This window comes from Penicillium angulare (genome assembly GCF_028827245.1).
Source record: "Penicillium angulare strain IBT 27051 chromosome Unknown utg000007l_segment0_segment0, whole genome shotgun sequence".
NCBI classification, from domain to species: domain Eukaryota; kingdom Fungi; phylum Ascomycota; class Eurotiomycetes; order Eurotiales; family Aspergillaceae; genus Penicillium; species Penicillium angulare.
Window position 1 is genome coordinate 2,294,686 of NW_026623166.1, and position 24,606 is coordinate 2,319,291.

The window sequence follows — 24,606 nt, forward strand, 5'->3', positions numbered from 1 at the left end:
TGTTACATTTCTGTCATGAGTATTGCACAATCTCACAATAACGGCAAAGATGTCGATAAGAATTTATCTGCATGCTAGCTAGTACTCTATCACCTACACTACACCACAATTCGGCTGCTTGACAATTCGGTCGTTGACAGGAGATCCCTTGTTGAGGTAAGGGAAATTGGGTGCTGATGAGAAGCTCTACCCTTCACCAGCAGAGCGAATTTTCCACCCCTTCAACAATGATCCATTGAGGTAGGAACTTTCTTGATCTCATACATGTACAAACAAACAAACAATCCATTAACGCCCGGCGGCTGAGCCGAAAGGGCGACTAACTTACTTCTTTTTGGCAAATCATTTGCCATTATAACTTTATGATCTGAGGAGGAGCAAGATAACTCCCAGAGTTAAGTCAACGCCGACCCGAAATCTTAGTAAACCAATTCTGTCGGTTTTCAAAGTCCACTGAATTGTATGTCCCAAGGCCATATTGGAAGACTGTTTGTTGAGACTCTCACTATGAGAGTTGATGGAGAGTGTTGATGGAACCGTTCTAACGCAGGCGAGAGCCGCGATTTTAGCAAGATAATATAAGTGTTTACATGCCACTGTTGATTCAACAGCCACATCCGGCAGAAAAAGGGAATGGGTCAATTACTAGCAGCCTGTGACTTTTACTGTCGATTGACCATTTTGCTGCCCTTCTCGGTCAAAGCTTCAATCCCTCTGTTGATACAGTCACTGCTGATGATCAGCATAGCGTTTTATCCATTTGATTCCCAAGCTACAGCGACGTAATCACTTAAAATAGACACAAAGAAGCCCGATCCTCAGGTATAGCTCACAGACAGCTGTAGATGGTACTGTACAAATATCAGCGGGGAAATTTGCATCCAAAAACTTCGACTCACTTCATTCAATGATCTAGACTTCATATAATCAATAAGTCAGCAATGCAAGGAAACTTTATTCTGCGAAAACTCAAACTTACTCCGCAACGCATTCAAGCGCCACCGTATTCTGGTCACCGTAGGTAATTTCACCCACAGGTAACTCCCAATTCTCGTCAATTAATGATGTACTCGACTGTCGAAGAGCCCCAATAAGGGGACCAATCAGAAACTAGAGTAATACAACCAATCATATCACGCATGCAACATCCAATATGACGATTGTCACCGTACCTTCACCACCTTGGTAGTAATATTGTGTCAATGTTTCAACATCCCTGCTCCTTTGGAATAAGGCAAACATAGAAATGCAGAGCACCGCATCACATGGAGGAACTCCGTTCCGGGGTAAACCGACCGCGCATTATAAATAGCTCAAGCCGTTGCTTTCCAAGCTTGCTCAGAATTGACACCGACCGCACGTGAAATCGTTATCCCAACCTTGACTGAGCTTTCTGTTGTAATTCAAAGAAAGATTGATTATTATATTTGAGAAGGAAACATAGGACTATATATACATCAAGAAGAACAAGTTGATTTCCAATCAACTTGATTCTTCGTATAGATACATCGGGATTAATTCCGATGGTGCGGCTCTGTTCCTGATCTGCACCAACCTGAAATCACAACATTCCCCCTCAGGATCGTCTTGCTGGCAGGGCGATACTGGAGTTGTGCAGAGCAGTCAGGCCTCGGTAAAACCACTCAAAACCTTCGTGGGAAAATAAAGTGGAAAGAGCGCCTGCGCTGTCATGCACGTTGCCTTGGAATCTCCGAAGCGTCGATTCCTAAAAGACTACAGAACTTGACAAAGGCTGTAGGTCCCAATGGCTTGGTGAGACCATCCGCGGCCTGTTCCTTGGTGGGAACGTACTGTAGGTCAATTTCTCCTGCATTCAGCACTGATCGCTGATAATGGAACTTCACATTGAAGTGTTTGGTCCGTTTATGAAATTCGGGATTATGGGAGAGCGCAATAGCGGATTGGTTGTCAGCCATGATATGAGTGATTGGGGATCGATACAGATTTGTTTCTGCTAGAAACGTGCGAAGCCATTGCAGATGTAAAATGGCATTGTATTGGCCAATGTACTCGGCATGAGTCGTAGATGTGGCCACTTCCCCCTGTCTCTTGGACGACCAGGAAACTGGCGCACCTGCAAGTTGGAAAACATATCCAGATGTTGAGTAGGCACCGTCAGTGACGACAGAGCCACCAAAATCGGCATCTGTGTATCCAATTAGCTGCCCACTGCGGTAGGTGATCCGGTATGATTGTGTGGCTTTGACGTAGCGTAGCAGCCGCTGAAGGGCGACTTGATGATGCGATTGTGGCTGAGATGTGAAGCGACTCAACATCCCTAGCGCAAACGCGATGTCTGGTCGCGTGCCAACCATCAAATACATGAGCGAGCCAATAGCGATCGCGTAGCGAGATTTTGCTTCTTCATCCGGAGGTTCCTCTGGGCGAGAATTCAGGCTTTGCTTAGGATTCATCGGCGTAGACTTCGGCTGGCAGGTCTCCATACCAAAGTCGGAGAGCACCTTCTGGATGTACTGGCTCTGGTGAATGGATATAGACCCGTCAACATGATGGTCAAACTGGATCCCGAGGAATGACTGTGGGGTACCCAGATCATTGAGCTGGAACTCCGCTTGCAATGCTTGCTGCACTTGTTGGATGGCATGTGCATCCGCGGCAGCAACAAGAAAATCGTCGACATAAACACAAACGACACAGTGCGGCTTGTAGAACACACAGTTGTCCGATTGGGCCATAGTGAAACCCTGAGAAGCCAGGACGCGGTGGACGCATTGGTACCAAATCCGCGGAGCCTGCTTCAGACCATACAGTGAACGGCGCAGCTGACATACGTACCCTGGCTCTTCAAAGCCCTCGGGCAGCTCCATATAGATAGATGAGTCGATATCTCCATGAAGAAAGGCGGTGACTGCATCGAATTGGTGGAGTTTCCATCCGCGTAGCACGGCGCTCGCGACAATGCATCGGACTGAGTCCATCCTGGAAACAGCCGCAAATGTTTCATGAAAGTCGACGCCCTGTTTCTGCCGGTAGCCTTTGATAACCAACCGCGCTTTACGCATCCCGTTCGCTTTGGTCTTGAAGACCCATTTGCAGCCAATCACATGAGCACTGGCCGGAACGTCTTGTCGCCGGATCTTTTTCCAAGTGCCGTGTTCGAGAAGCGACGCATATTCTTTCTGGATAGCGGCCCACCAGTCCAGCTGGTCTGCGCCTGACACAGCTTCGCCAAAGGTCACCGGATCGACTTGTCTGTCCGAAATGGCTTTCAATGCGCCTGTCGAGTACACTTTGCCGAGTGACTCCAGAAGACGCCGTGACGGTCTTCGTCGGCGACCGTAGATTGAGTACCCAAGATCCGAGGTCACGTCAAGTCCCTGTTCGATTGGATTGACCACTGGAGGGATCTCCTCGGGCATTTTCTCTTGCCCATTCGACAGAGATAATGGCGATGCAGGAGGTGTTGGCAGCCCGCTGGCTAAGCGTGGGATCGATGAAAAGACAGGCGATGGAGGAGCGTTGTCCGGGAGGTCGTTGCCTGTTTCCCCCTCGATGAGTGGCGCCACAGGGGTCCGCTCATCGAACTCGACATCGCGGGAGAAGACTGTCTTTCCAGAGTGGATTTCATAGAGCTTGTACTGGTTCGGTTCACAATAGCCCAGTAGTCGGCACTCGGACGATCGCGGCCCGAGTTTGGCTCGATGCTCCTTTGGGATCAAAACCCAGGCACGGGAGCCGATCCGTCGCAGATGCAGGAGCGAGGGCGGCTTCCCATAGATCACTTCATACGGTGTCTTCTTTTGTAGGATTGATGCTGGCGCGCGCAGCTTCAGATAGACCACCGTGTCCAAGAGCTCGGTCCACCAGGAAGGAGGAAGGTTCGCATCGGACAGGAGCGTGTTGATCCGCTCCCGGATAGTGCGGTTCGTTCGTTCGGCCAGCCCATTCTGCCCTTTGCAGTATGGCGGCGAGGTATCAAACTCAACTCCCTGGCGTTCGAGGTGTGTTCCGACCGGCAAATATTCTCTTCCATTGTCGGTAAGGAATCTTCTGATCTGGGCACCAAACTGTCGGTGCACCCATGCCTCAAAATGTCGGAATTTCTGGAGCGCTTCATGCTTCCATCTCATGGCATATGCCCACGAGCCACGAGAATAATCGTCAGTAAAGGTGATCACGTACCTGGAGCCATCCTTGGCGATCGGCATCTCCATGATGTCCGAGTGGATCAATTCGAAAATTCTCGTTGAATGCAGACGTGGCCGTCTTGCGCGGGAGTTCCTCTTCTGATGCTGCTTACCCGACATGCACGCCGGGCACTGCGGCGTTGCCTGCAGCTGCGCCTGCGTCAGCGGTCGGTACGGAGTGCCGGTCTGCCGGAGGACCACCTTCAAGTCGCCCCGGTTCAGATGTCCCATCCGAGCGTGCCACAGCGCTTCGGAGGCCTGGTCCACTCCTGTGCTCGCATCTGCTTCGAGTATCCGTGCTTCACCACCGAGTTCAGAGGTTGGCGATGCGCATCTTACGCCACTTGACTCCTCAGGGTCGTCAACGTCCATGGCCACCGCCTGCGGTTCCAGGGAATCTGCATGGCCATAAATCGTCGGCGCCCTCGCCAGTTGGACTCGCTCTCGGGATCTCTTGCTCACATGGCACCGCAGGATCAGCAGATCCTCCTCCGCATGGTAGGCGGTCCCCACCGTCCGTCCTCGGCGTTGCACAAAGACGTTCTGTGGGTGCGCCACCACCGAGTAGCGGTCTCGTAGCAACTTCGGCACGCTGATCAGGTTCATCCCGACGCGTGGCGCGAAGTACACGTTTTTCAACACCAGGGGTTGGTTGAACTTCCCCCAGAGCGTGAGCTTCACCGTCCCAATCCCTTCGGCTTCCACTGGATCGCCCGCTGTGTCCAACATCTCGCGGAGAGGCCGCAGACTGCTGAAGCAGCTCCGGTCCCAGCAGATGTGGCTGGTGGCAGCCGAGTCCAGGATCCACCGGGGTGACGGTGCGTGGGTATAGAGAGTCGTCACCCTCGCCCTCACAACATTGATCCGCGGTCTCTTGGAAGTCGGCGGGCCATGCCGTTCTTCCGTCTGGCCTGATGGTATTCGTTGCAAATTGCTTCTTGGTGAGCCGGAAACACTCCGTTCAGCCTTCAGGGCAACGTCCCTGGACGACTGTTCTTCTCGCTGTTTCTTCCAGCATTGCGCGACTACATGTCCGCGCTTCTTGCAGTAGTTGCACTTTTTGGTGTTCTTCTGCACTGTATTGATTGAGGGGCTACTCAGTCCGCCAGGCGCTCCGTGCGGGAGCATTGCTGCGTCTTTTCGCTGCACCGTCTGTTCAGCATTTGCCAGACGGTTTCCGATCGTGGTCGGATTGACGGGATCCTTGTCATTTTGGATCGCATCCACGATCAAGATGTATTCCGGTCCAATCTGCGTCAGCAGGATTGCGATATGCGTCCGGTCGCCGATGGATCCCGGGACAATAGCATTCAATCGGTGTACTAGCATTCGTACCCGATCGACAAACTCGCGCGCACTGCCGCAGCGCTCACCAGTGGTTTCACGCAACTGGGCAAACAGCTCGCAGAACGTGGCGAGTTCCATCCGCCGATACCGTTCTTCAAGTTCATTCCAGAGGTCACGAGACGTCTCGAGCCCCGCGACGTGAATGCTGATGTGAGGGGATAAATATCGGAAGATAGTATGGTAGGCCTCGGCTTCGCGGCGCGACCATTCACGGTGACGCTCGAACGCCTGGACCTCCACTTCGAGGCGCGCGTCGATGGCGCGCTGCCTCACCGCCCCACTGAGGTGGGGCTCCACCAGGGGTGGATGTCCGCCGTAATAGGTTTGGCGTACTTGAACAGGCAGTCGGGACGCTGAAGGTCGCCCGACACCACGTCCCAGACCTGTCTCGCTTTGAGGTAGGAGGTCATGAGACGTTTCCAGGTAGCGAAGTTATCGCTTCCTGTCAGAGGCTCGATGGCCGTGACGGCTCGGTCTGGAGAGTCATGGACCAGAGCCGACATGATGAGAATGGTTTGAAAGCGGGATAGGTATGATATATATATAATCAAAATGAAAAGATAAAGTGTTTCTTAGATGAGTAGATACGGCACCCAAGAGTTTGCTCCCGGGCTCATAACCTGTTGTAATTCAAAGAAAGATTGATTATTATATTTGAGAAGGAAACATAGGACTATATATACATCAAGAAGAACAAGTTGATTTCCAATCAACTTGATTCTTCGTATAGATACATCGGGATTAATTCCGATGGTGCGGCTCTGTTCCTGATCTGCACCAACCTGAAATCACAACACTTTCCCTTCTCGCCATTCCAACTAGTTCGACCTCATAATCTCAAAGACTCATTTCGGCCGAATCCCGCTATGGCGTCGGACAAAGGCGTTAGCGCCCCTCCTTCTTTCTTTGAAGCCACAAAGATTGAGCAGCTGAGCTCTCACGCGTATCAAGTTAACCTCAGCAAAGCCTTCTCTGTCGGTACAGGTAATCAGTCACTTCCATCTTTTCTCTGCCGTCCTCGCTCTCTGCATCACTGTCCATGTCGCTGCGACGGACAAATAATTAAGCAACTCTTCTGACCTTGACCAATCTAGTCCCCAATGGCGGTTACACATCTGCATGTATGCTCGCAGCAGCGAAGATCCACCTTGGTTCACGTGACCAGCCCGATACATTGACTGCACATTTCGAGTTTCCAAACCGAGCGTCAATTGGGTCTGCCATTCTCATAATCGAGGATGTCAAGCTTGGTCAGCAAATCTCCACCCTCCACCTAACACTCTGGCAGGTTGGCCTCCTTTCTCAAGCGCCATGGGTCGATCAATTCGTGTCACGACGGGTGGTGCTTGCCTACACCACTCACACAAATCTACGCACATTCCCTGGCATCTCAATGCCCACAGGTTATGAAGTAACGCAAGCTGCTGAACTCCCATCCGTATCTGATTTCGAGGCTTTGAAGACCAATGGCGCCGACGAAGTTTGGGTAAAGTCGGAACTACCGAAGCTATACGCGACTATGATGCCATCACTGGCCAATTGGCAGTTTTACATCCCTCGCAAAGAACCGTTAAGCCCCGGGGTGCTGGACATGTGGATCCGGCTGACTAGCGGTGAACCCATCACTCAAAGCACATTGGCATACGTGGTAGATTCATTCCCATACAACATACACACTTTCTTGGCGGCCCCGGCACTGCGTGAGCTTCTGAATGCGCCCCCTGAGCGGTCTGACGATTCTGATGTGAAGGAAATCCGGGGAAAAGATCAGCGGCGCTCTGAGATGTGGTTTCCGACTGTCGTGATGAATATGGAGGTGAAGATGACTCTTCCGGACGAAGGAATTGAGTGGTTGGCTGTTAGAGTGTCGTCAAAGCAAATCAAAGATGGAAAGTTCGATCTCGAGGTTCTTGTGCGAGATGCTAATGGGGACATCATCACATTGAGTCACCATGTTGCGATGATTCTCAACATTGTGCGAAATACTAGGAAGAAGGGAAAGTCTAAGGCTTCCTTGTAATACTACTGACTTTATCGTCGATTGAGTTAGATGAATCCCAGCTCATAGCACTTTATAAGGAAATGAAGGTGTGCATATTCTGATCATGAAGCACGTCAACCTAGTATCTTTCTCAGCCACTACCGTCCCCTCCAACTAGCCACCGTTATGTATATTGCTTAATGATTGCTTAGACACTACTATCAACCGAGGAAGATGTCTCATTACCCCTTTCTTGTAACCTGAGATTCGGTAAAAAAAATAAAAACGCTTAATTTTAGCGTTTCAGCATACTTCTCGCTATATGTGCTCCTTAGGCTATCCATCAAGATCATCGTAGATTAAAAACCCGAGAGATGTGTGATCACCTATCTTATATCCTGTTCGTGAGTAGAAGAGAACATTCTGTCAAGGTCGCACAAAAAGGTACACACATGTGTAGGAGGATTCAAATTCACTTTCGGGGGGGGGGATTGTTATTTGCTCGTTTCAACAAAAACGACAGAGCTTAGTGGGGGGATATTCTGGATTCTACCAAATTCACGATAGTCAATAAATAATTTAGTTAGGCTGAATCTGGGCAATCACCAATTCCCTCAGTTTTTTGCATGGTCTGGATAGAATTCCTCGTAACCCTTTCCTAGATATCCAGCACTCTCCTCAAATTGAGGGTTGTCAATATTTTCGACCAATTTAATTTTCTATGCTAAACATCCATTAATCTTCTATGTGTCCCTGATAAGGGCTTGTAAATTCACATTCATTTCGAAAGCCAGAGTAGTGCCCTACTCGATTCTGAACACTTACTGGACTTCAAAACGACTCTTTTATTCAATATATTCCCCTCATCTGATAAATTCATCCACCACAGGCCAGTATCAGAGTGCCAATAAAAAATCGGTATTTTGAAAGGCTGTCTCAAAGAAAATAGGCTCGTATAGACTTTTGCTATGTTTAGATCAAAAATCGCGACTCAACCTCAAAATATCGCAGAGCGGAACCTTGAGGACTCTGAAGATACAAGCTTTTTGCCCGTTGTTCGGGCATATAATGGCGCTAAAACCTCTATTTACTGCAAGTATTTCCCCTCGCCATGGTATTCAAGGACATTGGGCAAAGCCTCCAATTATTCTGCTCTTGAATTCAGAGATAAAAGTTCAAGATCCATTGCATGGAGTGAAATGATCACAGAGAGCGATTTCCCGTCGAATCATCCTCAGACAACGTCCTATCAATCGATTCTTAACATTCGGAGCCGTCCTCCAGCCGACTTCAGTATCACAGCATTCGCAAATGTGACTGAGGTCATTATGAAAATGTTGCTTCATGAAAGGTCAAGTACCCAGGGATATTTGGCAGAACGCCATTGGAAAGACAAAGTCAGCGTGAAAGGCTGGAAAGAAGAAGTCAGCATCAATTTATAAATTGGCTCATCGAAAATAATATAGATGAGAGGAATTTAATTCAAGAAGTGCAGAGAGCTATAGATAAAGCCCTTGGGCAACGATATCCTGTATATCGCAAAGCACGTCTACTTTTCCCTTTGGTCGTTGGCTGCATGCCTAAGGTTCTAAAAAGCAAAATCACGAAGAAAACAAAATCAAAGTCTCTCAAGGTTGCATTACGAGTATTTAACCACTGGAGAGTTTGATTATGCCTGGTTGGTTACTTTGTAACATATCTAGTCCCATCAATCTGAATTAATGATCCCTGATGTTTTATTTGGCGTTTACAAACTTGCAAACAAATTGATGTTATAAACTACTTCTAAGAACAATAAACCTTCGGGATTTAACATAACTTAGATCGGTATTTGACTTACATTCAAGCAGTCTATCTTTCAACTTCCTCTTTCTAAAAAAGCAGATATGTATTGGAATCAATTGATAGATACATTTTTGAAAAGATGGATATAGACTCTGTTATCCTTCATCGATGCATTCAACAATTGGCATTCGTCACAAGAAAGCCAGTAATCCCACTGCGACCGCGCCCATGAAGTATTCCACTTGAAATAGGTCTGATCCCTCTTCTTCAGCACCACACGTAGTTGATCATCGCCCGAGAAACATCCACTTTCATCTCTACAAAGATTGCATAGAGTATAGATATTGATTCGTCTCTTTGCTGGGAGGAAAAATGACAAAGTGGCGGCTAGACGCGATAATGGATCGTATGGACATATGATGATATTGTATCGCTGATAGTCACTTTCCAGACAGGAGACACATGACCAGGTAATAGTACCCTTCATTTTTGGGATAAGGCTCTGGAGAAGCTTTCAATGGGATGATTCACTTGATAATACGCATCCGCCTTAGGAGTCGAGTAGTCGAAGTAGCCAGCGGTCAGTTATAGCAGTATGTGGGAAAAGAAAGTGCCTGCACTAGCAATCATTCGAAGAATTCTTGTCGATAATGCCGATCGTTTTAAAGGGATTTCCGCTTACTCAATTACAAAAAGCAGATAGTGGATCGTCAATCACGTCACGCCAGACAGCACCACGATCGTTCATTTCGATCTTGGTGAGTAGTATCGTTGACTCACAGAAAGTGCTGGTCGAATCAAAAAATCGGCGCAGTTGCAATCGGAGGGCAAAGAGCTGGCTCGCCCATGGTTCACAGTAGTGGTACGGTGACCTCAGAGAAGTGAGTCAGAATGAAGGTCCTCAGCATTATGCTGCGCGTGCGCAAGTGCTATTGTGGAGGACTGTGGTAGGCCATTGGTCTACTTTGAAGAGGCCCGTCAAAATTGCGTGCGGTTTCATATTACCTCCGATTGACTATGCCCAAGTTCTGACGGTCTATCTTGGGAGCCAAACGGCCAAGTTGGTTCTGATCAGAGTTCTTTGATTGCACTTCGAAGAAGAGCGAATTACTACGCTATTTCTATTCAAGACCACTTCTTGTGCGAATTCCTGCATGTTCAGATGTTCTATCCAAGAGCTGAAATTCACTGACGAAGGAAGAGTGGGAGCTGCGAGGCTGCAGAGAGCTCTGAATTCTTGGTGGCTCCCAATGCGCTCCAACTATGGCCGTACTATTGAAACCCCATGTCCATGCCAACTTAGTGAGCACCTCTCTCCCATTTCTCAATTGTTAGAGGGACGCACTTTTGTGTCTTTCGTAGAGTAGTGAGTAGTGTATGCAAAGTGCAACCGCTACTTGCGGTGCTTTACCGCCAAGCGTAAGTAGCAACCCGATTTCAAAGTTGCCTTGAGGAAATTTTGAGAGTCGCCCAAAATTGAGCAATCTCTCATTCACCATCATTTTCTGAGGGCTTCCAGCTTCCTCGCTGATCATTCACTGTCGTTCACTCAACGTTGAGGCACCAGAGTGGATATGGTGGCCCCACCTCGACCCACGGGCCGCACCGGTGTGGATCCAAGGTACCCGGTGTTGGCTCAACTTGACGACCATGCACTGTTATGGTCTTGCCAATTTGGGCTGCCCAAGGTTCGCATTGTGTGTGAAGAGCAACAGCAACTTTCACGTTTCCTCCAGGGCGTGTATTATGTGTTGTGTTCACTTCTCGCTGTCCGTCCATACAAAGGTGGCAGAAGCGGAGCGAGCAAATCCATTTTTGTTGTTTGTAGGTATTTATTTTTCCGCTACTTAATGGGTGAGAGAAAAGTCAGGAAAGTACTCCAGTCAGGAATTAAAATGAGGCCTCATGGTGCTCGCCTCAACTTTTACCTGTCAACAAGTATCTGTCATTCCAAATATTGTTGATCAGGCTCCTGTTTTCTCATCGCCGTTGAGTCAACTGATTCGCGAGTGAATAAAATTTACGACCTCATTCGGTCATCCTTAATTTGAGCGACTGGGACTCGTAATTTACCTCAAGAATAACAATTTTTCATTCCGCACATTCTTGGGACGTCTCATGTTTGCTCATCGCTCTTGATTGAACTGAATCCGCTGGTGAATAAACTCTGGTCTCTCAATTAGCCACTGCTCTACTTTCTTGGCGGCATTTCCTAGCCGCATTCTATCTGAATGTTGAATCCTTACGAACGATTTGTCAACCGGTCCATTATTGCTACTCCTGTCTCCTCACCACTGGTGAGTAACCATGTTTTCTTGGCGCAGAAAACTGCTTGCTGGCATGCCAGTTTTCCTCTTGCCCAGAAAGAATCAGAAAGTCTCACGATTTGCCACTTTTGATCCAAGCGAAAGGCAATAAACTCCGCCCTGAAGGGTATAAATAGGCACCTTTCATATTGTATAACTTTCCTCTCGCATGTCTCATCGCATCTCATTTGCGAAGATTGACTTGTGATCATCTCCTTTTGTCTACTACTTGTAAGTGTACCCAGCCATCAGCTCCAGGCTACCTATCTCTCACTGATAATACTCTTCCTTCAGGCTTGATATACAAAGGCTTGAATACGTGAGTACCACCATCCCTTATCAAAAGCTTATACTAACACCGTATATCACTCGGGTTCCGCTAGGTATCCAATACATCCACCATAGCACGAAAGGTTTGTACCAAGGTGAGGTGTTGATTCATTTGACCTTTAAAAAATGCACTACGTCTTATCTAACAGTCTCACAATAGAGCTTCTCAAACGGTCTGTGTACAGTTCAGATCTGAACACATTCTATGACAACCATGACAGGCTCTTACCCGCGATAGATTAGGGTGGAGCCTTTTTATATGGTAGGCCCAATCACAACCCCATGAGGTCAATCGCTGATCAAACGAACTTGTATCACAGGAATCTCTCACAGAAAGGTGAATGGATTGATACATCATGAATACCGGCGAAAGCTAAGTGTGACCCGTATCCCCAGACCTTTGATTGCATTTTTGTACCTGAAGCTGGCACGCTTCTATGGCAGAGATCCTCACGGCCCTCTCTCCAAGTCCCGGTGTGGGCTATCCCAGATGCCGGATAGCTCATGGAGCTTTCTACCCTCTCGATCTTGAACTCGATAGCAAGGGACCAGTTGTCGGACAGACCACCCATCATGTACCCAAGGCAAGGCCGACTCCACCTCGAATACAAGAGACGCACTCTATATTGAAGCGTCTCTAGCATTGCGCTTTCGTCGCCACGTCAACAGATACCGTAAAGAAGAAGCAGCTCGTCAATCACATCAGCGATGAGAATGTGATGCCATCATATACGTATCTCATATCGGCGGATGTGGGTCTTTTCCAATACGCTCTTTGCGCTGCTTTCTCTATATTAATCCACGCTTAGGTAGCTCAGACCTGCAAGGTATCGAACGTGGGTGAGTGATTGGGCTTCTCAAAAAAGTCTCTAGTGGCAGATCATTGACCATTCACAGAGTCTGTCGATACACCGCCAGTAAGCCGCTGTGTACGCAATACATGGCGCGTGACGCTAAAACCAAAGGAATGCCCAGAGCCGCTGTAAGGCTATATCGATGGTTTCAACGTCGTCCGCCCACACTCCATCTGATCCGGCTCTCCCAGGACGAATAACCATTCATCTGCCTGCAATCAGCCCTTGCTGATCTCATCGTGCTCCATGTTATTGAATGATGGAAATAGCCCCTCGTCAACCTTATTGGCTTCAGCGCGGAATGGGTTGGCCAGTTTCGCCAAGCAAACTCAGTGTGAGCTCTGGCCCATCATCTTTTTTATGTGTATTGGGAGAGCTTTCAGCTGACACAATCGAGCTCCGTACACTCAATGGGCATAGACCCCGCAGTCACGAAAACCAACCTTCATATCTCAAGCTACGAATTATCGGTCATCTCAGAGCTCCGAGGACTGCGTCTAGCTATACAGCCCATGTTGAACGACTTCTTCGCTGGCAAGGGTTGCACTCACAGACACTTTCATGTGTATCAGCTAAATTCGGCATTGACAAGAGTATCCCCACTCATGCTGACCTATCCTTATTCCTCCTCTCTGGATGCTAATATTGCCTATAGTGCGACTGGTTACCGACGCGCTTCCCACACACCCACTCCATGCGTGTATCAGCTTAACATACCCTTCGACGCCTGCTCTGAATACTTAGTCCCAATCACACTGCGAATCTACTATAAGAAGCGCATTACCCACATTACCCAACAGGTGGCTTTTTATCGCGTCCGCCCCGCCTACATTTACATTCGTACGGCTAACTATCGTTTGAGCACGTCGATCGAAAGATTTGTTACCTGGTCCCTGCTCATTCCATTGGTAATGCCGTCGTCTCTAATCAAAGGCTTGGTCTTTAGCAGCATTAGACGCGAGGCCGGCTGCAGTACAGGCTCTGGAGGTTAACAGTGGACGGCTAGCGTAGCTCCCTATCTCACCTCACCCAAGTCAACACCTACGCGGGAAGAACAGTTTATGACAAGACCTAATGTTGGAACGGCATTCCGATGGCGAATTCCCATTGTCATTGGACAAGGCCATTTTGCATCAGCGTCTTCCGCCTCGGTCATCTGTGAAGATGCTGAAGAGACGTGCTCTTGGCACGCTGTGAGCCAAGGCTGTTCAGTGCGGGCGTGACATTTCTGTAGCGGCCGAGTTAGTGAAGAGTACCACTCATAGGCACTGTCGCGGGCGTACCGCTGTCAGCAAGGCCACTTATAATGCGTCTGCGGTATGATTGATTGTTGGTTTGCAGAGGTGAGACACGATGACGCATGCTGCGAGAGGACCAAGTTGAATGGAAACTTGATTCGACACATGGAGATCTGAGGAGCCAATTCCAATGATGCGGCTCCGTTCCGGCACCAGCCTCAAACACGCCAGCGCCGTGCCCATGTGGCGTGCGTGTACTTTCGGGTGGGCCGACTTATGGGGCAACTGCATATCAAGGGAGTGCCAACCTTTCCGGTGCCTTATGACTTTCGAGGATGGCATACATCGACGGAAGCAGACTTGGGTCGCTGTTCTTAAATGGTCCGACGCACCGCTGACTGGACTTTACCACGGCTGACTTCGCGTAGTGTATGCGTGACGTCATATGTCAAGCGCGTCTCCACTGGGCTTCTTCGCGATGAGTTCATCTCACAAGTGAGCATCGATGCACGAGCGTTGAATTTCCACGACGATTGGATCGTTCTCATCTGCGCTTTTCCAACGGCTGATTCTTCTTTATATTCTCTTCTCGCTGGGGCTACACCAGCTCACGCTCTTGACAATCCAACCGTTTGTGAGCGGGAAACCGTGTCAGACAAATAGAAAGGAGGCCAGCGGGAGCTCCAATGGTCCGAGCAGTGCTCTAGGGAGGGCAACTTGGGTCTTTCCCCAAACAAGCTAAGTGTGCAATCAGACTTGCAACCAATCTTGAGAGTGCTGCGTTGACAGGGATGCGACGTTCAACAGTGGGATAAGCAGCAAAGTCAACCGAAAATTTGACTTCATGAGAGGGCTTCCATACATGACAGGGGCATATTACGGCAGCATCGCCTTGTGGGCGTTCACCGCGTCCCCGAAGCTAAAGGCCAACTAGTCCGACTTGAATCAGAGTAGCTCCCAATCACAGCTTCGCCCTGATAGGGCTTTGGTGGTGTGGTATTTGAATGAAACTACTCGCTCATCGTCGAGAGACAAGAGGAATTGGGCTCTACCAGATACACATCCACTATTGCGAATCATAATCGTTGGCACGAACACTGCCGGGTGGGCTCTAGTGGGATATTCTGAGGTTGCTTCCATGAATGGTATTCACCGCGACCTCAAAGCTTGAAGTCATGGATTTGACACTAGAGACTTCTCTAACGGATGCTGTCTGACCATGCCGGGTGCCTGTATCAGTCAGCTATTACTTGTTTACTATGCTCCAAAATGACCTCGGTGGTGGTTTCACTGCGGCAAATATCGGTCGGAGGAGAGGCCATGCAAGAATGTCGCTTTTGTACTCATGGCGGGTGATTCTATTATGAGGGATGCATGATTTTCCCAGGCGGGTCTACAGAGGGACCTATTGCCAGATATCCAGTCCCATTCTGGCGTGTTTGCGAGATGTCCTTGTGGCCAGATGGCTCTCAGTGCATGTTATGTCACAACAAGAGATTATTGGGGAAATCGCCTGCCCTTTCCTAAGGTTAAAATGGAACATCTATCGGTCTATTTGCCATCATCGAACACTAGATCTTCCGTACGACGCCACCTTTCGCCGTCTGGTTTCTGATCAAGATCATTCAAGCCGACAAGGCTAGCCTCAAGCGCCGGGAACAAGGGTTTATTTGACGGAAGGCAGCCTATTTGTCGCGACGGGATACAACTCGATGGGGGAAGTGTCATCGAAAGTCGGCATGTATTGCTCTATTCATCGGTACACCTAAAGCACGTCGGAGGCTCACCGCGGTTATTTCGCTAGCTCAAGAACGGATGACTCAATCACCTCAACGATACGACTCAAGTGTTTCCTAATCCAGAAAGAGGACGAAAGCAGATGTGCGAGACTGACCGAAGCACCACAAACATCGAGGCCCTCAACAATGATCGAAAAAATTTCATCTTGTGTCCTCCGCTTCAACTCGAAGCTCCTAGTCGATTTCTGGTCCTTTCTTTTATCCAAGATCAATTCTCCCTCTCAAAACCACCCGTTTGATTCCTTCGAAATCTCGGTGATCGACGGAGTGGTGGACGTGGGAATTGTATTCGGACTGACATCAAATGCCGAGCTAATAGCCTCACTACTCTAGACATCCAGGAAAGCCCAAGTTGTCTTTTCAACTCACCCCTGGTAAGCTGCCAGTGAGTGTCTCAGAGGATCAACTATCGAAACACAAGCAGTGATTGCCAGCGACCAAGATGCAAAGACCAGCCCACGATCAGGGACCAAGGGCATATAGGCATATATGACTTCGAATGAGAATATCATCTATTGGGCAAATGCAATGGGCAGACATGATGCTGTCTCACAGTTGCCATATGGTGAAGCATGTAGAACCACCACAGAGCGGCAAGACATCGCTGCGATGGTCATTAGTATTGAAAAGTTCTCATTTTTCCCCTTCGTCTTGACTGTGGATACCAAATAATCAATGCTGACTGAGCCCGGATCCGAAACACCGCCTTGTATGTCGAGAGGAGGTGCATGGAATCCTCGAAGCCGTTGCCACTGAAAGAGACGTGTCAAATGTGGTGCTGTCGTCTCAGCCATCTCAGTCTGGTTACATGCACTCGCTCTGGCGAGCAAGTCAGGCCAGCAGCCCTATCCTGTCGGCCCAATCCTTTCTCCAAGCGACTCAGCCATTCGAAAAAGGTTGAGCAACACAATAAACCTACTAGGAACGGACTCCATGGGTCTCATAACCAAGTGATCCACTCTGTATGGCGTGATGCTATCAATCCGTCAAATGAGGCTGTGCGACCGGAGTATGCCGTGACTTTGGAGATTGTCCTTTGGCGAAAATCGGCTTATGCAAGTCGACTTTCCGAGCTGGAATCAACTCACCGTGTGCTTACTCCTTGGAGAAGAATCAATTCAGTAAGTTGTCAATTCAGTTCAAAGGTGCTCGTGGTATGTGCCCGTAGCACATTCAATTCTTCATAGAAGGCGCTTACACGGCGAGGGCAAGTGAAAGGCAGAAGCTGTAAAACACTAGTCCAGATGCGGAATATCTTGATCAGCCCAAATGTCCGCTGGACCTCGATAAGGCCTCTTCGTGGCTTTACGGTGGTGCTAACAGCTAGCTGAGGTTGCGGGTGGTAAATATGCACCACGCGTTCACGCGTTGCCCGGCTATTCTTCCCCTACCGACCACCGCTTTTGACGCCTGGATATCTGAATTCGGCCTTCTGGAATGCGATATTTCGTCTAACTGTCGCAATACACGCTCTTTTCACGACGGGCGGGGGATGCCTGCGCCACGTGTGCACAACTGCTGATGACTTGGTATTACATCACTTTTCCAGATACATCACTTTTCCAGAAAAATCGACCTCGCCCATTAGGAGGATGTTCATCGCCCATGCCCGTATTTGATTCATTTTCCAAGCGCCCTCGAGCCGGGGGGCGGGGTCCCCCGGAGACCCCCTTTATGGGGGTCGACGAGGCAATTTCCAATTGCCGGGGGTGCCCCCCATAGACGACGGGCAAGACGCCCACATTAGTGCCGTCCCCTACTGCCTCTGCATACCATTACATCTAGTATCCAGCGATCATCAATTTGAGCAACGTATAGAATTCGACAGCATACCCGCTTCAGCTTCAGATGTGTCGACCAGTCGCCTTCCCGTACTCGTGGCTGGTAAATAGACAACAGTCGCCTTTGGCCTCAGCCATTCAGCCAAGTTAATTCAGATACTTCACATCACCTATCAAGCTCTCAGCAACAAATGCTCCCTTTCGGAATCAGCAACGCAATTTCCTCTCGTGCCTTTGGGAGATTCTTGGTTATCAATGTTCAAATCCTGGGGATAATGCGACCTTGACCGCGATGGCTCAGCGAGTGGAAGACTAAGGCCCTTTCTCGATCATCTGCTTGCACACGGCTAGAATCGATACCGGCGTCTTCACGTCACAAGTCGATGATATAGTACCGAGAAGTTGGAGTGGAGCCCCGACATACCTTCGAGTAGTCGGGCACGGCAAGGCGACGAAGCCGGGAATAGAGCCTACGTCCAAGGGGATCTTCAGAATGCTAACATCATTAGGCTCAATCAGCGATTTCCAATATATCGAGCTCAATCGCTCGGGCACTGCAATGAGGGTCGCTACAGACAGGCTCAAAAGCTGATATGCGACTTGGTTTCAAGTGCCTTGATGAAGCACACGCTTGGTAACAGTGGCCCAACGTTATTTATTGACGCGTGATTCTTGCTCCAATTGAGAGCATGAAAGATGAGTGCAAATGAAGAATGGCCGGCAAATCTTGCCCGTCGCCTTGGGGGGCACCCCCGGCAATTGGAAATTGCCTCGCCGACCCCCATAAAGGGGGTCTCTGGGGGACCCCGCCCCCCGGCTCGAGGGCGCTTGGAAAATGAATCAAATATGGGCATTGAGTACATGCATCATAGTTTTAAGGGTGGGTCTGATCAAACCAATAAACGTATCCCACAAGTTCAATCCGTTGCCATCCCATTTCACTTGGGATGCGGAAGGATCTACCGGACGACTTTACGACAGACTGTTGAACACCACTGGGGACCACCGTTCGAAAAGGCGCGAGTAATAATCCAGATTCACGCTCGAGAAATTTGAAAAGCCACTACGACGTCACTATCAAGAAGCATTTACCAAGAGGCTTACATCTTGTTGCACCAAATATCATTGATCACACAGTATGTACTACAAGGGAGAATTCTTCCATGCTGTTTGATCCGTGAGCGGAAGACGCATGGCAGTCTACCTTGCTTCAATGAGCTGGGCTGACAAGGTCCAGGTAAGGATCAGTATCATTTGTATCTAAAACAGTCAGCAGCTGGACGTATTTCGCGGGAAGACATAATTACCTCGAGCGCAATGTCCCAAGTCTTCCATAGCGTGCCTAGCGCTGCAACTGCCAGTAGGATCGCAAACAAGGCTGACACGCAGAAAGAAATGATTCGAAGGCGAATCCGGGCTTGAGTTGCCTGCCCAAGAAGCCACAGATACCATATCGTCACCATCAAGTAGTCAACGGCGAGAACGAACAGACACACCGGGTGAGCTGTGGTCGGGTGAAGAGTCCCAACAATGGGGCTTGCGATCTTTGCCAGGCTGGAGACCACAGCGTATAATGCATATGCTCTAAGTAAGGCGACCGGAGTGAATGGGTTCTCACATTGTTGAAAATGGACCCGGAGAAACTGCAGAGTCAGCTCATTACGCCAGAATGGTAACCTCGAGACATACCATTTGTCCGGTGAGAAAAGCCGATGTCATCCACAACAGTGTGTGACACCACACTGCATAGATTTCGCCCCAGCGAAGACCGGAAAGTACCACGAAGAAAATACTAGACGCAGCCGATAAAGCAAGGTCGAGGCGGTAGAAATGCCAGGGCTGTTGGAACCGAACTATCAGGAGCAGCCTCATGATACTAGCCAGAGAGAGAGCGGATATCAGGATCGACTGGACATGGTCTTCTGATATCATTCTCAATGCATGGGGGACAAATACGCAGGCTAGGCGAGGCAGTCTGTGTTACTTATGTACATTGCGTATAGCACACATGATCCTCCCTGGGTAGTATTTATATCTACGGCCTCCGCATTAAAGAGAGAACTATTTTGTGGCGACGTATCTTTGCACCTGAATTTCGGTAACTCAGATCCGGGATCGTCTTCACGGTTTCTGAGGAGGCCATGGCCGTTCCCAGGATCAGTATCAGTGTCTCCAGGAATGGCGCACGGGTTCCGAGAGACAAAAGGGCTCCCAGGATGAGCATCAACCTTTCCCAGCCTGGCAAAGATGATTCTGCCATACGAGAAGCCCTGGGCCCGGTCATACTTGGTAGAGTATGTTCTCGATTGGTGTACTTGAGCGTGTGTTATAAAGCTTCGCCTCCCTTCCTACCAAACTGCATTAGCTTTCATACTACACAGGAAAGATGCTAGACAAACTCCCAACTGAACTCTTACTCTGGGTCTGCAAGATCCTTCGTAAAACGGACATCTCTTGCTTGATCGCTTGCTGCCGGAGAATGGCAGCAATCTGCACAGAAGCTCTATTTGATTGCCTCCACTACGATGAAATGCCACCCTTTCACCGAGCCATACTCAACCGACGACTAGACATTGCGCGCCTGTTGTTGACTCATCACCACGCAAGTCCCAACTCCATGTACCGTGGGATAAGCACGCTTCTGCTCGCCATTGAGATGAGCTACCCACAAGCAGTTAACCTCATGCTGGAACATCACCCACGGCTGTCCTATACTTGCGACTTTCAAGGCCGAGGGCCATTGTCAATCGCAGTCGCGAAGGGCAATTTTGCCATCGTTGAACGCCTGTTGCAGCACCCACAACTGGATGTCAATGACCGATGCACCGATGGCATGTCCTCTTTGATGTACGCAGTGGAACACACCGAGCACGCCATTCTAAACTATCTTCTGACCGATTCCCGCGTGGATGTCAGCATCGAAGATTGCTTTGGGCAGAATGCGCTACACCTCGCAGTCCGAAAGGAAGACCATATCTCAGTGCAGATCCTAGCCCGAGACCCTCGCTTGGATGTCAATTGGTGCAGCACCCACCGGGATACGGCTCTACTTCTCGCAGTCAAAACCCTCAAGGGGAGTCCGTCGCGTCGGATAGTGGAGGCCCTACTGCTCAATCCAAAAACTGACATCAATCACGCAGATTTCAGGGGGCGCACGGTGCTATGGCACGCGGTGGACCAGCAGAATGAGGCGCTCGTGCAGCTGCTCTTGGACCAGGATGGCCTCCGTTTGAATGACGCGGATGATGGAGGTCTGACCCCTCTTGCGCGAGCAGCGGAGCATCAAAGCCCTCGCTTGCTAAATATGCTTCTGAGACAACCCAAAATATGTATCAATACCACGTCGAGCTTTTCCCCGCTGTGGGCTGCGTGTCGGGCGGGTTCGCTCGGGGCAGTCCAGAACTTGTTGACCCAGAGGTCCATTCAGATCAACGTAAAAGCCCCCTCTGGAACTTCGCCCCTTCACGTAGCTGTTATCAACCAACACTTAGATATTGTGTCTCTTCTTCTCTCGCAAGGTGAAATCGCATTGAATGAGGTTGGGCCCTCGGGCCTCACGGCCCTCATGTTTGCTGCTGCAAACGGGTATACTGCATGTGTTGAACGGCTGTTGCGCCACCCACAGATTGATCTCCAAGTTCAAGATCCTTACGGGTACTGCGCTTTCAGCTTGGCGATACTCAATAGACATGCTCGGGCAGTGGATCTCTTAAGCAGTGCATTTGTGCGGCAGAGAGCACAAAAATTAGGCTGCCCATCGAGCTAGCTTTGCCAAGACTGAGGGGAGGAGAAATAGAAAATTTGATTAAAGTTACTTTGCCAGACTGCTATACCCCCCATCCTAGAGTCAGATGACTCGGAAATTGCTATGTAGCACAGCTCAGCGACCATGGACGTTAGCCAACAGCCCACTGGAAAATGCGGCCCGCTCAATCACCGATTTCCCCGCCCTAGGAATTAATACTAGAGTGTATCACCCACAGGACTGCCTGTCATAAGACCCCATTGTTTTCTACCGTTTGCGCGTGATATAAGCGTGATCAGCCGTGGCTACAAGACACCAAGCGCCGGATAGAAGTCTCTGTGCTAGATTCACTGATGGCCCGTCCTCCGTCTATTGCAACAAGTGTATACAGTCGCTCGCCAGATACACCACGGCCAGACTCCTCAACGGCTACGCCTGCCCCGCGGGATGATCTTCCCGAGATTACACCACTGGACCATCGGATCTTTGTGGCGGGGAGAACGACCATGGCATTAGAGACGACAAAGACACACCTCAGTACAGCAAAGAGCGTGGCACCCCCGCCAGACCCAATCACTGAGAAGCGGAGCCAGCGCGATCAGCAAGCTCACGAAAATGAGTTCTACCGCACCTGTTGCGTGAATTTCTGCCATCTAGCGACAGCCGTGGTTGACATCACACAAAAGCTTGTATTGGAAGAGCAATTCCATTCTGACCAATTCACCCCAGTCAATGCACGCTTGTGCCGGGCTACATTGGCTCTTTGGGCAGCCTTGGACGCATCAAGGGTGGAACGCATCAAGGGTGAGGAGGACAGGGCGGAACGCATTTGGATGCAGGAATTGGATATGCCGACAGCTTCGGAGCCATCTTCCGAGTGGATCTAGAGGTTTTTGGCATCGTATGTGATTGAAGGTCGAGCTGGTCGAGTCTTGGGTATTGGGGTCCTGAGATTGTTCAGTGAGTTGTGAAAGGCGGGGCAACAGCCCTGGATGAGCGTTTCGAATGCGTATATTCGTTTCAGGTATGATGTGAGGGCCAGTTGGGCAGTCAGCTACCCTGGTCTGACGGTGGCAGTTGGCGGGTCAGGCTTTGTTGACGTGGCAATCACTTCTGGATGGCGGACTGGCCAATCATGGCGGCTTTTGGGGACCAACTCGGCAACTTCAGTTGAACCCCCTGTCGGGTTTTCAAAACCCTGGTCCAGACCTGGAAATATATTATTCTAATTCTTGTATGTGGTCTGTTTACATCGAAATTCCTGGTTAGAAAGTACGAACATTTATCCTCGTTCAACTCATTTGCCTAATAAACGCAGTTCTGCCCTGTTTATTAGGTTGTAAAATTCCTCAACATTAAGCCACACGAAATATATATCTCAGATTTCATGCAATCATAGTGATATAACACATCACGATTTCTAGCAAATGACAAAGCCTCGATATCCGAATTTGATCGCGACTGCAGATCTTTTAGAGCCTCTGAGGCACTTGGGTATAAATTCGCTGTCACGTAGTCTGGTAATCCCAAGGTTGGTCAGGCTGGTGAAGGCGGGCCACTTGAAGGCTCAGACAGCTAGGGTCAGCCGGCATCTTCCTAATAACCTCAAACAGCCGAGGGAATTGGCCTTTCAATATAGCACCATAGCCTTCTAGTCTAGTCATATTGCAACTACTTCCGGCTCTGTGGGTACTCGTGGTACGGTCGCTTCATGCCGTCCCTCTGCAGCCTGGCTTTCATGTTCTGACCTAACGAAGAGACCCAAGGCTTCCAGGGCCTTCAATCAAGACAGCTTCGCGCCAGCTGCGCGATCAGCCTCGCGTTCGACGTGAACGTTGCAAACTGCAAGAGCGAGCGGCCCTTTGCGTCGCGCTGGCTCACCATCGATTGTGGATGAGAAACTAACAGCTCAAGGATCGCGTCGCGTCTGGGCTCAAAGCCATCGTACATCTTGGCCGCGAGAAGCAATGCGCTGTCCCCTGCAAAGTTGGACCGATCGACATCGAGAGATGTGTGCTGCAAGAGGACCTGAACTGCATGATGATCGTCGTATATCACCGCCAGATGGAGCGCAGTGTGACCTTGGCCATCTGTGATGTGAACATCGATTCGCGGGTCACCCAAGAGGATCTCCAAGATCTCGTGCTGTTGATACTCTAGAGCCGTGAAGAGCGTGGGCTGGCCCTTCGGTCCGCTGCTGTTGACATCGATGCCGTGCTGAAGGAGTTGAATCACGGCTTGCATATCTCCCCGATCAATTGCAAAGAACAGTGCATTCTGAATAGACTGTCTGCAGCAATGAGCTGCGGGACGCTCTTCGTATGATGGCGAGGAGCCTGGTAGAACGGGAAGTCAGCACCCGCACTGACACTGGAATAAGATGACCAACCGATGGTATGGAGGTGGTGCGACATCTCCGACATATAGTGAGAGGCTGTTTCGGATGAGGTGATGGAGGCGCCGAACAAACTTGTCGATGGAGGAGCAATGCTCGACCTTGCAGGTCCGACCGAGTATTTATAGAAGCCACTACGATGAGCATATTCTAGCAATGTTCATTCTTCTGGCTGATCCGCTCTGCTTTACCTTTGAGCATGATGGAATTCGATTGGGGTAGAACCGCAGAAAATGAGGCCTGTGGAACAGACAGGCTGTTCCCAGGAACTCTTGTGCTCCCAGGAGTCTCCATGCTCTTTGTGAGGATCTCACGTATCGTTGGATGAGGAGCGTGTCTTCCGAATGAATAATCAATATTATGAAAGGTATAGTCGACTCTAGATACAAGACGTAGCGCGAGGAAGCAAAAGAAAGGTAGCTTCCTCGCGTTCAGGGGAACCCAGATAAGCTATGTGGGTCCACATCCTCCTCTTATCGTATATACCTCATGTTAAGTCTCTGACAATTTCAATCACTCTCATGTTCCCCTCGTTTGTGGTGGCAAATGTACGGAGCTCGTTAAAATCGTGACGGCGAAATTCGTTGAAGGCTATGGTAAGGCGAATAGTCGAATCTCACCACCTCGAAAATTGGCCGCTGTGCATAAGAGAGGACTGGTAAATGAACTACGTATAATAAATAAACATCACCGTTGATCACATTTTCCTTACATGTCCAGTACATGTCGAGTGTTCATCCGCGAGTCTAACATCACCATCGATCAACTGTTGAGCTCCAACGGGTTATCCAGATTCCAATATGGTGGGTCTGGCCACGTAGAGGCTGGCAATATCATTCCATCTCACCACTGGTGATCCAAGCCTTTTCTGTCGTC

At 49.5% G+C, this 24,606-nt stretch overlaps 6 protein-coding genes across 6 annotated transcripts; 4 read left to right on the top strand and 2 right to left on the bottom strand.

The window, feature by feature from the left end:
• Positions 1-1,688: 1,688 nt before the first annotated feature.
• N7478_010132 (uncharacterized protein) lies at positions 1,689-6,019 on the bottom strand (the record flags this gene model as incomplete). The annotated part of the gene is made up of 2 exons (XM_056926346.1): positions 1,689-5,784; positions 5,850-6,019. The coding sequence occupies 2 exons, from the start codon at positions 6,017-6,019 to the stop codon at positions 1,689-1,691; spliced, it is 4,266 nt and encodes a 1,421-aa protein (XP_056775716.1).
• A 363-nt stretch (positions 6,020-6,382) lies between these two features.
• Positions 6,383-7,536, top strand: N7478_010133 (thioesterase family protein; the record flags this gene model as incomplete). The annotated part of the gene is made up of 2 exons (XM_056926347.1): positions 6,383-6,500; positions 6,611-7,536. 2 exons carry the CDS (start codon positions 6,383-6,385, stop codon positions 7,534-7,536), a joined length of 1,044 nt encoding a protein of 347 aa, XP_056775717.1.
• A 929-nt stretch (positions 7,537-8,465) lies between these two features.
• N7478_010134 (uncharacterized protein) lies at positions 8,466-8,939 on the top strand (the record flags this gene model as incomplete). Its single annotated transcript, XM_056926348.1, has 1 exon — positions 8,466-8,939. One exon carries the CDS (start codon positions 8,466-8,468, stop codon positions 8,937-8,939), a length of 474 nt encoding a protein of 157 aa, XP_056775718.1.
• Positions 8,940-20,069: 11,130 nt separating this feature from the next.
• N7478_010135 (ankyrin repeat domain-containing protein) lies at positions 20,070-21,356 on the top strand (the record flags this gene model as incomplete). The annotated part of the gene is made up of 1 exon (XM_056926349.1): positions 20,070-21,356. One exon carries the CDS (start codon positions 20,070-20,072, stop codon positions 21,354-21,356), a length of 1,287 nt encoding a protein of 428 aa, XP_056775719.1.
• Positions 21,357-21,688: 332 nt separating this feature from the next.
• N7478_010136 (uncharacterized protein) lies at positions 21,689-22,222 on the top strand (the record flags this gene model as incomplete). Its single annotated transcript, XM_056926350.1, has 1 exon — positions 21,689-22,222. The coding sequence occupies one exon, from the start codon at positions 21,689-21,691 to the stop codon at positions 22,220-22,222; it is 534 nt and encodes a 177-aa protein (XP_056775720.1).
• Positions 22,223-23,114: 892 nt separating this feature from the next.
• Positions 23,115-24,455, bottom strand: N7478_010137 (ankyrin repeat domain-containing protein; the record flags this gene model as incomplete). Its single annotated transcript, XM_056926351.1, has 2 exons — positions 23,115-23,671; positions 24,443-24,455. The coding sequence occupies 2 exons, from the start codon at positions 24,453-24,455 to the stop codon at positions 23,115-23,117; spliced, it is 570 nt and encodes a 189-aa protein (XP_056775721.1).
• Between the last annotated feature and the right edge of the window lie 151 nt (positions 24,456-24,606).